Below are 16275 nucleotides of genomic sequence, written 5' to 3'. Positions count from 1 at the left end.
AGGACAGCTGGGCTCCTGTCAGCGCTGCACAGAGCTCCAACCGTGGCATTGACTGCTGGCGTTTTGGGGCCACCCTAGACCTTGCCATGACGAATGAGACGTGGACAGTGTCATCACTTCTTGTGGTGAGGTACGCCACTGACCCGTATGCTTGCTCAGAGGAGTCACAGAAGACGTGGAGAGTGTACTCGGTGGTGTCAGTAGCAAGCTCCAATGGTGCATAGGTTCGAGGGATGGAGATGTTGGCCAGCTCAGGGAGTTCTCTCTCCCAGCTGGACCAGGCCTGCAGGATGTCAGGAGGGAGGTTCGGGTCGTCCCAGCTCCTCTTCTTTGCCCACAGTCTCTGGACAAGGACCTTGGCCCGTGTAGTGTACGGGATAATGATCCCGAGCGGATCATACTGTCGGGCGAGCACCTTATAGATGTACCGCATGGTTGGGGTCTCACTCTCTGGAGGTTTTGGCTTGTAGCCGAGCCGGTCAGATGGACAGTACCACCGCAGTCCGAGGGCCGGCTCCTGTGGATCGTTACTCTTCTCAGCCAGCCACAGCTCCGTGCTTTCAGATCGGGCACTGGAAGGCAAATGAGAGACAACACATGAGAAGTTACTTGCCCACTGTCGAATCTCGAATCCTCCCGAGGCCAGACACTGTCGCATCTTGTCCACCAGAAGCTTGGCTGACTCAGTCGTTGACAGGCTTTGAAGACAATTGTCCACGTAGAAAGACTGTTCGACGGACTGCAGGACGTCTTCATTTCCTGTAGCACATTCTTTGACATGTTTTTGCAGAGCAAATGTCGCGCAACATGGGCTGCTCGTGGTACCAAATGGCAACACTTGCCATTGGTAGACGTCAGGCTGTTTCTCCCTTTGCAGGTTTCTCCAAACGAACCTCAGCAGCGGCCGGTCCTCAGGTAGAAGCCGAACCTGGTGGAACATGGCTCGGATATCTCCACTGATGGCGACAGCGTGCTGGCGGAACCGCAGGAGGACCCCGAGGAGAGATGGGCCGAGGGTTGGACCTGGAAGCAGCTGCTCGTTGAGAGAGAGACCACAATGATTAAAGGAACAGTCAAAGACCAGGCGATGTTTGCCATTGTGATGGACGAGGTGATGAGGTATGAACCATGACTCGCTGGAGCTGGTTTCCTCCCCCTCCTGGAGCTTCGTGACACACCCACCATCTATAAGCTTCTGGATCTCTGCTTCATATAATTTAGCCTTGTCAGGGTCTTTAAGTAGTCGTCTCTCTGTACTGCGTAGCTTTGGCATCACTGCTTCAGCATCTGCTTTCAGTGGTGTTGCACCTTTTACCCGTAGCAGAGGTGTAGCGTAGCGAAGTGTGTCACCAACCTTCACTCTCGTAGTGCGTGCTTCCAAGACGCCCACCGCTTCCTGGTCCAGGCGGGACCGCACTGCTAACCGCTCACTACGGAAGGGAAGCACATCAAGCTGCCAGAGGCGTTCAACGTGTTGGTAGATGTCATCTGGTGTAGGCTTGAAGGCGGTGTAATAGCATGATGCAGCGGGGGACTGTGAACCATCTGGACCCTGGAGCGTCCAGCCGAGTGCTGTATGGATGGCTACCGGTCCTCCCTTTGGGCCAAACCTCACCGGTTCTGTAGCCGTGATCAGGTGAGTGTAATCTGCACCAATGAGCAGCAGTGGTTGCACCTTGTTGAAGCTCGGCAGTTGTAACCCTCTCAGGTGGCGGTAGCGTCTCTGGAGCGCTGCTATTGGGTAGGATTGCTCTGTCAGGGTAAGTCGACCTGCTGTGTAGGCCCTCTCAACCAAATGCAGCTCTGATGGTGATGCTGGGGAGGCTACATGAAAGTCAACTGATGCTCCAGTGAGGTGAACAACATCCTGACGAACAGTCCGCAGGGTGAGGGACTCCGCTCTGCCTCTGAGCTTCAGGTCTCGAACTGCAGCTGGAAGTATTATGGTGCGTTCAGCCCCATCATCGAGGATTGCATAGGTCTGCAGTGATTTGGTCCCGTGACTGATGATGATTGGCACCACCTTGAGGTATACTTTTCCTCCTTGCGTAGTGTTAGCAGCTGAGGTGCAGTCTTTGGGCGTGATGAGGTAGACGCGGGGGCCCGGCCTGGCGATGTCATGCAGCACTCTCAGGTGGATCTCTTGACACTCACTGCATGGTTTCTTTAACGTGCAGCTCTCTTGGTCGTGGTTAGTGCGGCCACAGTTGCGACAGCGCTTGCCATCGGCTATCCACTTCTCAATTTCCTGTGTTGAGTGCTGAATAATGTCTGGACACTGTGACAGGTAGTGCTCTGTATTCCTGCAGAAGAGACACATCCTTTTAAACCTTTGTTGCTTAGCTGCTGGCCGAGGCATCTCAGCTGATCTGGACTGGTCTGCGCCGTGATACACAGAGACAGGCTGGGTCCGAGGCCGGAAGGTAGGGATAGGTCTGTCTCTTTTGGCAGGCTGTGCTCCTTCAGCTCGGTGGCGCTGTGCCATTTTCGCAGACAGTCTCTGAGCTTCTGCCTTCACCTTGAGCCACTCTGCGAGGTCTCTGAGGTTGTATGGATTTAGGCTGCTGGTGCTGAGGCGCCCCTGAATCTGCAGATGCTCCACGAAGTTGTCCCTCATGTGTCTAGGGAGTTTGCTAAGTAGCCGGTCAACATGGCCAGTAGACATCACTTCCATCCCATTTGGCCCTTCCAATGAGGTTAGCATTCCCACCAGCAGATCAACGTTGAGGGCGAAGCTCTGGAAGGCTTTGGGGTCTCCTGATCTGAGATCAGGAGAGTTCAGGATGGCGGCGATCTCACTTTGTGCCAACTGATGCGGCTGCCCGTACTGTCTCTGTAAAGCCTGCATGGCAGCGGTGTAGGGTTGTGCATAATGTCTGCATGACTGAGCTATTAACTTGGCTTCGTCCAGGACCAAGTGTTCCATAAGCACACGATATTTATAATGTTCAGAAAGTTCAGTGTGCGGATTAAGCAGGTGATCCAGCGCCATTTTCAAGTCAGCGAACTCTCTCTCACTGTCATGTACCAGTTTGGGCAGTTCAGGTACTGGGACTGGCTGTCTGGGGGACTGGACGGTGTATGGGGCCTGCAGTGGTGTATACTGGGACTGGGGGCTGTACTGCACCTGTAGAGCTGACACGGGCTGTTGCAGGTTGAAACCAGCAGGGGGAGACACCAGTTGATATGCTGGCTGAGTTGAGGGGGGAGACAGAGGCTGGTAGAGTTGCAGATGTTGGTTCTGCGGTGGCAGTGGCGACTGGTATATTGGCTGTGTGGAGATGGTCGATGGAGGCTGATAGACGGTCCCCAGGGGAATAGCAGAGCTGTAGGGCGAGGGATTGATAGCTGGCTGAGTGGCAGCTGCAACAGGTAACTGTGGTGCAGAATATGGAGCTGTTGCTATCTGGGGGAGTTGATAGGCTGGCTGGGCAGACATTAGTGGAGTGTGTTGTTGCACCGGTGCTGCAAACATGAGTTGAGTGTATTGCTGCACTGATGCTGGGCTTACTGGTGTTGTCTGCATGGGCCGGTATTGCAGCTGTGCAGCTGGTGGCACTCTATCCTGTGCAGTGTTAACCATCAGTGTATGGGGCTGGTTAGGCTGGTAGCCAGATGTAGCTGGTATCTGTGGACTTGCATAACTCACCGCTTGTGATGCTTGAGGAGTAGGCTGCAGCATGGCCACATTCAGCGTAGTGGGGGGAGGCGGTGCCCATGCAGATGTCACAGTTGATGGCAGAGACTGCGTCAATGTGTAGCTCTCCTGTCTACTACCTGGTGGAGGAGTCGTTGCTGCTTGAAGCTTTAATGCTGCAGAGGTGGTATGTGGCAGTGTAGGCAGTTGTGGCTCATGTTGAAGCAGTCTAGCTGATCCAAGCTGCAGGTTAGATGGCTGTGACAGGGGGGTGCTGTGAACTACTGGACAACTTAACCAGGGCGATTGATATGGTGGGATGCTCGTATTGAGATTAGCTGGTGGCTGTAGGACAGGGGAGCCCTGGCTGCTTTGATAGCTCCGCTCCGCGGCCGCCGCCGATACGGGGCTCATATGGCCTGTTAGCTGGCTGGGCAAGTCTCTAGCATGCATCGCCATGTTCCACTCGCTCACCTTGTCGGCCGCTCCCGGCGATAAGAGGCTGTCGGGGATAGCGTGCGCTCCGCGCGGCTGGTCCGCTATACACACAGACTCGGTCTGTAGGCTGAGTGACTGCAGCTGCTGGGCGCCGACGCTCTCTCCTCGGTCTTCCGCGCAGGCACCGTGAGGCATGAGGGAATGTGGAAGGCTAACCTGGTAGCTTCCTAGACGAGCTGGAAGTTGTCGCTGTCTTGCTCCGAGTGCGCCGCTGTCCGCGGCCGTTGTTATCGGTGTGTCCATTCCTCCGTCGCGAGTGAAGAAATCCGGCTCGAAGGACCAATATTAAAGAACTATAATGTGGATAACTGTTGTGGGACTGGGACTCTTCACCCGTGAGCGTACTCCGGTCAGGGAATAAGGACACCGTTTGACGTTTTAACTTCTTCCTTTATATGTAACGTTTTGCAGCAGGTAAGTAGGCTACACACACGCACATTGTTGTTACACACCGACCCTGAGGACCCCGGAACACACAACATAGCTGCCCTGTAAACTGCCTAAGGACCCCAGAACGTAAAGTATAGCTGCCCCGTAAACTGCCTGACTCAAACACAGACTGAACTTAAAGGTGCATGACTAAAAGTATTGACCTATTATAAATCAACAATATTATATCAATATCATCAATTATATTCAACAAATTAATAGATTAACTAGGGTATCTTTGCTCATCACAAAGGGAATTTATAACAATGATCATTTCAATTTGCTTGAAAATAACAGATATCAATTGAACAATAAATCGATCAACCTCAACTTTAATGTTTTGCCTGTCTTCACCCACATCTGAGGTTGTGTCATATTTAGTTATTATATTATTTTAAAAGAACCAACCAATGTGAAATCAGGATGTAGACTTGAAGTTATGAAAGCTGAGGTTTTTGTCTCGGTTTCTTTTTGTGCATGTCGGTAACCTAAAATAGATTTCCTTCCATCAGCTCTGCCAATCTCCTCTCCTTATTTTTCCTTTACCTCCATTATTCTTATTCTCTCTTTTGCATTTTATTCTTTTATCATTTTTCCTTCACTGATTTTGCTGAGGAGGCACTAGTGGCTTGGTGCCAGAGATCGAATCTTTGAAGATCAGACCGGCAGATCATCTCTTGATCTGAAACATTTAAACCACATGGCAGCAGTTTTAGCCTGATCTGACTTGCAAAGGGGGGTTTCCATGGCAGAACCACCTCTAGAAATGGGTGATGTATGGTGCAATAGCATACATATTATATTTTATTATTTAATATTTTTGTTTCATTATTCACCTCTGTGGGCAAAAGGGATCAAAGGAGAGGAAGAGTGAAAGCAAAGACTTTAAGAGTCGTTGCCCTGGAGGCCAGGGTTGTCTCCTTCCCCTCATTCTGCAGATGGGCAGTGTCACTCCCTCAGCCTGCTCATCAAGTGCTGTTTGGTACAGCATTATCTTGATAAATGTTCAGCTTATACAACTGAATGGGCCGATGAATCAGACGCTGTATGACACTAAATGGACAGCTCTTCTCACAATCAGAGAGACTGCAGTGTGGAACTGAGCAATGATCCAGTGACAGGCTAAGAGAAAAGTCTGACTCATTACTTCAGACACTATCAATTCAAAGTAGTAGTTCAGTTTAGCAGCGATGATGGAAATAAATAACATGGAGTGTAATTAAAGAATCAAAGAGATCCATGCACCTATAATAAACACATGAATATCAGTTCACTTGTTCTATTCCTTATTTGTCTTTTACTCTGATAATATAGGCTATACTGTAGCTATAGCCTATATTTAGTATGATGCCATATGAGCTTAATGCTCCAGGATGTGGAGTTTTAAATGTCTGTGGTTCAGTGGTTCTTGCTTCCCTAATAAGAAGCAATATCTTCATTGTGAGTTATGAGCAGTTCAGTCCAAAAGTGATTTAGTCTGTAGGACTGTTGCATCAAATTGTTTTTAAAAGCTGAAGTATTCCTCAATAAAGACACAGAGGAAGTAAAAAATAAAACACAATTAGGCTCGACAATTGACACTATTCTCTTGCTTGGTTCATGTCTTAATTGAACATATGGGTGGTGATTTACATTCCATTGAAGTATTTTTAAATTAACTGTGGCAAGTATCTTTAGTTCAGAATTACATCTTTGAACTTTGAGAATGTCAAGACCAAGAGTTTTATGTAAAGTCTGGTATTTTTATTTGCCAGCAGGGAGAGTACAGATGGTTCATGTGAGGCTTTGCATAATCTAAATATATAAAACCCCTGTAATGATATTGTGTTTATAACTAAAGATACAGCTAGAAAAGCTAAATGTCATGATGACATTATATATCTAATCGTGTATTGTGATTATTGTAATATTTGGCTTTAAACCAATCCTCAGATGAAAGCAAAAGGAAAAGAACAGTAAATAGATCATTTAAGAATTAGCACTGCTATTGTCCCACAGGAGAAAAGGTTATTCATGACCTTTAGCTTTAAACGCAGTATCATTACAGAGATTTTGTGAAATATTTGTATTACGCAAAAGCTCTAACCACAGCAACCATCTGCACTCTCCTGGCTGGTGAATAAATATCCTAGACTTTACATAAAACTGGTCTCAGCACTCTCAAGAGTTCAAATAGTGACTCTGAACCAAAGGGTTATCTAAAGTATAATACCAGATTAATTCAAAAACAGTTCCATAGAAGAGTGTAGCTACACAAACTACATGTTTTATTAATAGATAATCAAGACATGATAGCCTATGAGCCAGTGCAGCAGCCTGCCCCTCTGCTGCAGACACTCCACTCCACTGCTGCTGGAATTACAAAGGACTGCTTCCATGCTCATGCATCAAAACACTGGCTGTGCAGTCGTGAAACCGCCCTGCCCTGCTGCCTCCCTCTAAACCTCAGCTCTGCCTTATCTTCTTTGCGGGGGGGACAGTTTTATTCATAAAGCTGACCGCACCAAATCCTTTTGTAGTTTTGCAATGTGGGGGCGTGCGTGCCACACAAACTACTAATCCCTGGATCCTCTTGAGTAGGACCATGATTTCTGGGACGGTGTTGCCAGGGGGAAGGTGGCGCCTGGGACCTGTTGGAAATGACAGCTGAAGAAGGCGGATTAAAACACGGGGATCACAATAACAGTAAACGCAGAAGATAGCGAAGAAACTCCCTGGCGTCACCGTGTAAAGGGTGTGTGTGTCCGTCCGCGGTGTTTTAACAGCTTTTAGCTTGATAGCTAATGATTTGATGCGCGACTCGCGAGCTAACGAGACAAGAGCTGAGTACATGTGGGTGAACGTATGCGTGTGTGTGTGTGAGTGAGTGTGTGTATGTATAGATTTAAGAGTGAATGAACCTGTGTGTATGTGTGTTGTATGCACGGTCGTGTTTCGCAGCACTTGACTCCACTGTCCCCACCTGTCATGTTAGCTAGCATGCTAATTTGATAAAGCTAGTTGGCTAATATTAGCTAATAAAAGAAATTAGCTGACTGTGGGCGAGGCACGTCACGGACCTTATCACTACCAGTCGAGTGGTTACTCTTATACTGTCGTACTGTAGTTACGTGAGTCTGTCATTAACAACCCCGGCTGTATTTTTCTGAGCCTATTAACAAACTATGTCATCATCTAATGTTGACTGTCAGGCAGCAAGCAGGCTAATTTGCTAAAGTATTAGCTTAGCGAGCTAGAAGCTGGGAAACTCGCTCGCTAATTGACCTAGTTCTGTGGGGCAGAGGCCATGTTGTCATTCCACCCGACTCAACTTTGTTTACATTATAACTTTTCAGCTTGATAACGTTCAAGGCGGACTACTTTGTGCAATTATTCAAACATGTTAACAAGCAAACACTTAATATACGTTGTCTGCGTACCAGTGCATCACCCAGTTAAGGTAATTCCCTTGCACTTAATGCGTTAAGACTAGTTGTGGTATGCAAAATATTCCGCAAAGTACTTGATAACCTTCCACTCCTCTAACTCACTCTGCTCGTTTACAGAGCAGGATACGAGTCTTTTTTTTTTTGTTATTCAACTTTTTATTTGAATAATAGGTTATACATGTTGCTCTTAATTTTGTATATGTCATCAAGTCTTATCTTTAAAGAGAAATAGGTAAATAGATCAAAAAAGAAAGTAATAAAGAAAGAATAAATCACATCATTACAAAAGCACCCACACTCCTTCCTATCACTGTACTCCTATAAAGGTGTATCTGAACTGGTAGGCACCTCAAGGATAAGACAAATGAGAAATGATTATGATAACTAGAAAAATTAAAGTCAAGTAAATAAAATAGATAAATACACAGCAGTAGATAAAAATAGACAATAACAGCTGTAATATTAATAAGTTTGTCTGCCCCTTTAGCACCTTCCTTTATCCATGACTTCTCCTGCGAACAGTATCTCATAGCGGGGTGATAGGATATGAGTCTTTAAATCTTAATTAGTTTGCTTTATAGTTGTGAGCATCATTGCAAGTCTCATATAAAAATACTGATTACACACGAGAGGGCTTCTGGCTCTCCCCCCAGTGGCTGTTAAATAGCCCACTTTTGATGATACTACATTTTGAGCTATGTGAACAAACGAGTACTTTGATGTACAATTTTCTTCATAGTTTCTAAGATATTTCTCTTCTGCAAGTAGTAAATGTACTCAGGCTCTTTATTCCTGTTAAAACAATCAAGTGTTTCACATCAAGATCACAATTTCAACTGTTAAAATACCTAATATTACTTGTTTATTGTGACATGTCCCGGTACAAGTGCACCTCAAAGGCACATGATTCACACGAGGCTGCAGAAAACAAAGCAAGCATTATACATAAGTGAAAACATCTCTACACCAAATCAGCCTGGACACTCACATCCTGTGAACAAAACAAATCAATAAATAGGTTTTGTTCTTGTGAAAAATACTAGTAGTTATTGTTAGGCTATACCTCTGTCAGGGTAATGCTTGTTGGTCTGGTTTACTTATTTCTTAGGAAAAAAAAGTATTGAACCGAATTGCACTGAGCTCGGTGAGGGATGGGGCACAGACCTTCTAGTTCGGCTCTGTAATGGCGTAATTCGTCCCCCCGGGGGGGACCCATTCTGACCGTGTTAGCCATGAAAATAGGGTCACACAAGTAGGCTAACAAACCTGAAATGATTTCTCTCTTCTAAAGCTCACTTTTCCTCACCCTGCAGGGTTTGTAGAAATGGAGTCCCTGATGAGCGCGGTGGCTCCGCGTTCCCCGGCCCCTGCCAAGAAGCTGTCAGAGGTGGACTTTCGGTCGGGGGCCACCTTGGAGCAGCTGTCGGCGCAGGTGTCTGAGCTGGTGGTGCTGGAGCAGGGGGAGTTTGGAGACCAGACTGCCTTAGAGGTCCACACGGCTAAGGACTTCATCTTCAACATGTTGGGTATGTCACTGATTCATGCACCCTGTATCATCGATGTTCCCGCCAAAAATGTCATGTTATTAAAACCAAACACGCAGTTTTGAAAGCCTTGTAGCTATATGACTAGTGATGGGATGTAGGTGGGGAAATGCAGTGAAATCTCTGCTCAGATTGTAAAGCTGCACAGAATATTCTCTCACTCTACTTGCATATTCCTAATTAAATCATAGTGAAATTGAATATTACATTTATTTTGCTGCATGCCCTCAAACCTCATCACTCTCACCACATGATATGCTGGTTCTACAATCACAATCACTGTAGTGTCAGGTGTAACCATAACTCACAGTGTACTTTGGAGATTGGGAATTAACAGTATGAGCCATATATAATATTTCCCATTGTAATTTTAACAGAGGGTGATTTTAATGCAGTAGAAGCCTGTGGGACAGTAATTATTTATTGCCTAGAGTTAAAGTTACTGTCAATTAACTATTAATATACTTGCATGGGTTTGAATGCAGAGTTCCATGGTGTAAGAGAAGAGCGTATCCCACTGTGGAGCGTCTGCCTCGTCTCTATCTGTGTGTTTTGTGCCATTTGCATCGTCTTAACATAAAAAAATCTAAACTAGCGAGGCAGCTGTCGGCAAATGTGCATATAGATTTATTTACCCAGGGCTTCGTCACTGAGCAGTGAACAATGTGTTCAAGTAACACACCCTTCTCCACCCTTACGCTGGTGCACACAAGAGGCTGATCAGTACAGTCACATTCACTCGCTGTATTCAAATGTGATGATATGTTAGATAAAGAGAATGCCAGTATCCAGAAATAAGAGGTTTTTTTTTCTGTATTATGAAATGAATGAAACATGAAATAATTATTCCCAGTGGAACTAAGAGGTCCCATGTTGATAAGTCCTGCTTTACTGAAACGCACCCTGGCATGCTGCTCTTTGTATTTGATATAAAGCTCTATAGATCCTATCTTGTGGGGAAAAACATAGATAACTAACAAACACATAAGTTCAAGTCATCTTTTATGTATTATCTGTTCATTTCCGTGGCTTTATTCTCTTCAACCAGTGACTTCTGAGTGGACATTTTTCCAGACTTGTACATTCCTGATAACACATTTCTTTGAGGCCAAAAGGACAAAGCTGCTGCATTTCATTTAAATAGGATTGGACACATATATATTTAAAGGGATAGTTCAGCTTTTTTGAAGTGGGGTTGTATGAGCTACAAATACCCATTAAGTACACTAGATGCAGTAGAGAGGTCTTTGCTCTCCCCAACTGAGAAACACCGGTGCATGGCACTGCACCGAGACACAGGCAATACACTGTTGTGAATGAGGGACGATTAAGCAGCGTATTTTCACCGCCTACGAGAAGTCCCGTCTTAAAATAATACACCAGTTCAAGAGTATGATCTAAAGTAAAGATTTACGATGCATCAGCTGGTCGGAAAAAAGTTTTTCCGCACGGGCAGGCTCCGGGACGCGCTGTATCACTCTGCCTCTTCACACCGCTGATACAAACAGCTGAACAGCAGAGTGATACAGCGTGTCGTGGCGGAGTGCCGAGGAGTACTGAGTAAGTTGGTTAGTTCCAGATAAAAAAATAAATAAAATCTTTACTTAAGCTCATACTCTTGAACTGGTGTATTATTTTGAGATGGGGCTTCTCGTAGGCGGCAAGAATAAGCTGAATAATTGTCCCTCATTGACAACAGTGTATTGCCTGTGTCTTTCAGAGACCTTTCTACTGCATCTTGTGAACTTAATGGGCATTTGTAGCTCATACAACCCCGCTTCAAAAAAAGCTGAACTATCCCTTTAACAGATCCATTTTAATGGTGCAGGTTGTGAGACAGCAGGTGTGAGAGACATGTTTGACACTAGGCTTGATCTGCATTGAGATAATGGACCAGGGACAGTGTGTCAATTTGTCTTCCAGTCTGTGTGGCAGGTGTACTGATCGGGAACATGTGTTTTTGAGCGTCAGATTTCACACACATCCAGAATTTGACTCACATGTTCATTCTGCATGGGTCCCCTGCTGACTTGCAGACGCCAGCCTGTCTCTGCCTGACTCTTGTTGTGCTGTCAGCCGTGAGTTAAAAGTGAAGTGTGTTTATTTGTCCAATAGGTGGCACTCTGCCCCCTCCCTGCTGTCCTCTGTCATCCCCGCTCTTTCATGTCCCCATCAAGTCTGTCACTGGAAATCTGAGAAACGCACGTCGGGGTCATCATCCGTTAAAAGTTTTGTGTGTTTTCTTTTTCGACTCTCTTCCCAACTCGCTCCTGCAATTTCACTCCCCCGGTTTCACATTCCTGCAAGTCCTCTCCTCTCCTCGCTCTCCGTCTCCTTTTGTCGCGCGGTCGTGCTATTCCTGTCAAATTAGTAGTCTTGCATCGGTTGACAGGCAGCTCCAGCTTCTGATCTGCTTCACTCTTCTTACCGATCTGAAATAGCTTCCATCCAAAAGGCTGCCACCCCCCAGGGAGAAATCACACAAGTCAAAAAAAGGAACCCAGGCCTGTTTTTTATTCTTGTGTTATTGAATCACCTCATACAGGCAGAGATTCTTTTCTCTGTGCAGACTTATAACTTTTTTTTTTTTTCTTCAGCTGTTGCTCTGCCTTTCTCTTTGTTCGGATTTCATTTTTTTTTTGGGTGAACAGTCCTCTTTCCTGTTTGTCTGCTCCTGCTCTCTCCTGGTTGAGAATCTCCTGGTAACTTTGTTGCTGCTTCTTCTGGTATAATCACCAGTGGTTTGCTGGAATTGCATACCCTGTGCCTCGCCACCCGCTGCGACAGCTCCGGCTGTGTAAAAAGCAAAAAAAAAAGCAAAAAAAAGAAGAAAGTTTGGTGCTTTCAACAGAGGGAGATGGTTTGTGTTGGAATCTAGGAATATAAAGTCAAGTATGCAGTGGTAGCTGCATTAGCGGCTCTGTGCCTCTCAAGGCCCTGCAGCGGATGAAAGGCAGTACTGAAAAGCAAATATCATCCTCCTGATGGAGAGGCTTTGTTACAGCTTGCCAGCCTTCAGGAAGAGCCTCATCATTGCTGCAGGTGTGTGTGTGTGTGTGTGTGTGTGTGTGTGTGTGTGTGTGTGTGTGTGTGGATGTTGAACACGAGTGGCTGTGGCTGTTTTTGCCTGGCTTTTATAAAGTTTGAGCAGCTGGAACCCCACTGGGCTTTGCACACTGTCGGGGAAAAGGAGAGAGAAAAGAGATTAAACTCTCTCATGCGCACACACACACACACAGATACACTCAGTGATTTTTTTTTTCTCACACACTGACAGATCCAAGAAGAGGCTTTTATTTACCCTGCGTTTGAGTAAACACTGTGGTTTGCCTTCAGGCAAGCGTGGGGAGGGGGTGAGGGCGGGGTGGCGGGGGGGCTACTGTATATATCTTTTGAAAAACAAAAGTCTGATGAAGGCAGAAATGGATCTTCACTGCCGGTGAAGCGGAGGACGGGGCGAGAGGCCCAGACGTAGCCTCGACCCAACTTTTCAGATGTGAAAGTTTGTGAGCGGCGCTTTGGCAGAGCTCAGTTCAAGGTTGGCCCCTCCCCCCTGATGTCGGTGGGAATGATACTTTTGATCCGAGTTTAAACAGTCATGAGCGCTGTTGTGTCTCGGCACACATCTTTTTTTTTTTAATATTTTTTTTATTTTCCGAGACGGGAAGACAACCTGTTGCAGCAGCGAGTGTTTGGCTCAGTCGTCAGATGCAGTTAAATGGGATCAGGGAGAAAGAAAAGCGCTTCGTTATGATCGTGTTTTCTTCACCGCGTCTTCACTCTGTCCTGCAGTAACCTCCGTTTGTTGCCTTCCTGTTGGGCTTCTTTCATCAGCCCCCCCCCCACCCACCTCTTTGTTTTCCACTATCTCTCACACTTAGGCCACTTAATGGTATTCACATTTAGGCTTGAACAATGACGAGTGGGGGCGTTAAGAGGGAGGGAAGTGGTGAGTTGGTGTCCTTCAGGTCAGGAGAGGCACAAGCCGAAAGTTCATCCTGAACTCATACGAAAAATGGACAATGGAGATCCAGAACAAAGCCTGTATTTGTGTTTACATGTGATGTTACTGTATATGAAGGCCGGTGTTGTTATCAGTCCCACACAACCTCAGATTCTCCTGCATTTCTCTTGCACAGTGTGCAAACTTTCTGTGTAATAAGAAATCAGACTAACTTTTTTTTAGTAGGAGCACAATGGCCCTTAAAGGGATAGTTAAACATTTCAGCAAATTGGCCCACTGCCACAATGCCTATAGTTTTAGGAGTAGGTTTGTTACCTTTAATTGTCGGTGCAAGCTATTTTTAGAACAGCAGAGCAGAGCCTGGAGCTGCTCAGAGCTACGCTACGGAGGCTCCTGGGATTTCTTTGTTTCCCTCATCAAACTCATCAAATACACAATCCAACAACTCCAAAAGGCAAATTCAGAGACTGCTTGCTGACAAACTGTCCCTGACAGGAACGCGCATCAGCGGTTTTGCGTGAATTTACCTCGAAAATAACTCTCGTCTCGTAACATTCCGTATCTCATAGCGTGGTGAATGTGCAGGTCACAACTTGTCCACAAGAGTGTTTTGGAGTTGTTGGATTGTGTATTTGATGAGTTTGATGAGGGAAACCAAGAAATTCCATTAGCCTCTATAGCGTAGCTCTGAGCAGCTCATGGCTCTGAGCAGCTCGTGGCTCTGCTCCGCGGTTCTAAAAACAGCTTGCACCGACAATTAAAAGTAACAAACCTACTGCTAAGGTTATAGAGATTATGGGCCAATTTGCCAAAATGTCGAACTATCCCTTTAACTTCAAATTTTAGGAGCCCAAGCAGAAAATGTGGGGGCGTAAATCGACTTGCAAGGCAAATATTCACATTTCCTTTTCTTTCATGATCCTCACACACATTGGCCTGTGACCTGTAATAATGACAGATTCCAGATTTTTGAGTCGTCCCTTTCATATTCCACCAGTGTAAAAAAAAAAAGTTGCACATGCACAAGTAGATGAAAAATTTACTTGTGCTGTCTCAAATTTTAGGGGCAGTCTGGAGCCCTAGTGATTATGATTAATTACAAGTATGTGAACTGAAGGATTATTGATCGATAGGCTTTAGCTACCTACTGTACCTTGGTACAAAACCTGCATGATGACACATTTCCATTCTCTAATGGAATTCATTGTCTTATTGATAGAAAAAAGTTTCTGTGGAGAAAAATTGACCAATTTGCACTGTAATGTGGACAAAATAGCAAACCCTGGTGTCTGGAAGTGCAGAATTCCTGCAGGGATTCATTTATTTTCTGTGGCTTTTGTTTTTGCTTCTCACCGTCTCACATCCCCAGTCAGTCAGAGCACTGCAGACTTTAATACTGGATGCACTAAATTACTTCTCCCAAAGTTTCTGACCTTCGTGTGGCTCCTCAACCTCTCGTACGATATTATGAATATTTTATTTTGGCCCTTAAAATTTAACCAGGAGGGATTTTATTTTTTAACTACCAGAGTGGGCGACTCCATCCCCCCGTCGGGGAAAGCGGCTCACTCGGCCAGGCCGTCTGCTGGCCGGCTGGATCCACACACTGTCTGGCCCGTGTTTGACTCCAGCCCATTAACGCTGGTGAACTTGTGTTCGACTGACTCACAGCTGGATGCTGTTTCCGCCGCTCTGACTCCCTGCCTCATTTGAGGACCCCCGGCCCGTACTGATGCAAGTTTTTTAGCGAAAGGCTGGGATTCAGGGCCAACATGGCTGCTCCGGATGACTAATTCTCCGTTAATGCCACTTTGCTTTGGAGCGTCTGTCTTCATCTGGCAGCCAGGCCGTATCCATGGCACTGCAACAGTAGATGACTGAACCGTTTGATTATTTCGGCTTTGTTTCGTCTTCAGTTTTCATCACTGCTGTGCTGACACACCAGTGCCAAGCAGCAAAGATGATTAGCATCTTGTCTGTGATGAACGATGGCCGTTGTTGTTCGCCGACACCTTTTTTGGCATTTAGCGGCATTAAATCTTAATTGTTGGAAAGCTGGCGCCAGAGCAAAAGTGAAGGCAAACATAATTTAGTTGATGTTTAATTAGCTGAGTTCAAAACCTCCTGTAGAGGAGGCTCTTTAACAAATGAACCAACAACTGTCTGTGCCTCAAACACAACAAAAGAGAGTGTCCTGTCTGAACACAGCCACAGACCGACAGCACATCATACCATTCATTAAGCCTCTTTCATTGTTTCTAATTAAATATGACTCGGTGGCTGTGGCGTGTTAAGTAAGAAGTGTTTTGACATTGCATGACGTGTTATCTGCCACCCTGCTCATTTTAATAACCGAGGCTGACATTGTGATTTTCACTCTTTTTATAATCACACTTTCAGAATTCCCCAGGCAAAATGGGAGGAATCATTTGGGTGGTAGCTGTCAGCTGATAACAGTATCTTCCGTGCAGGCTGGAGCTGTCTGGAGTCGCAGAAAAACATATTTTTAAGAAAACTGTGTTTGCCACACAACTCATTCACAGACCGACACTTTTCAGTAATCCTCTAAAAAGTCGTTGCAGCATGTCTTCCCTTCAATCCAAGTTTTTGAAAAAATACTCACTCCTAGTATTTCCTAATGAAGGTTTTGATTAATTACCCCCTTGGAGGAGGTTATGGTTTTTCAGCACTTTCAAAAGTATTGAACTGATTTTATTAGATATGATGGAGAGATGGCAGTAATAGCGTTGTTCGACATCTCATCAGTAACATTTT

At 45.7% G+C, this 16275-nt stretch overlaps 1 protein-coding gene across 1 annotated transcript in view; it reads left to right on the top strand.

Moving 5' to 3' along the window:
* Positions 1–7151: 7151 nt before the first annotated feature.
* tmem102 (transmembrane protein 102) overlaps positions 7152–16275 on the top strand; it is a 31352-nt gene continuing 22228 nt past the window's right edge. Inside the window, exons 1-2 of the mRNA XM_083993202.1 lie at positions 7152–7298; positions 9306–9518. Of these exons, the coding sequence (XP_083849328.1) occupies positions 9317–9518 (202 nt within the window). The 5' untranslated portion in view covers positions 7152–7298; positions 9306–9316. The remainder of the gene's footprint in view (positions 7299–9305; positions 9519–16275) is intronic.

The sequence above is a fragment of the Trachurus trachurus genome (genome assembly GCF_905171665.1).
Source record: "Trachurus trachurus genome assembly, chromosome: 18".
Lineage (NCBI taxonomy): Eukaryota > Metazoa > Chordata > Actinopteri > Carangiformes > Carangidae > Trachurus > Trachurus trachurus.
This window is presented reverse-complemented; position numbering and strand designations above follow the sequence as displayed.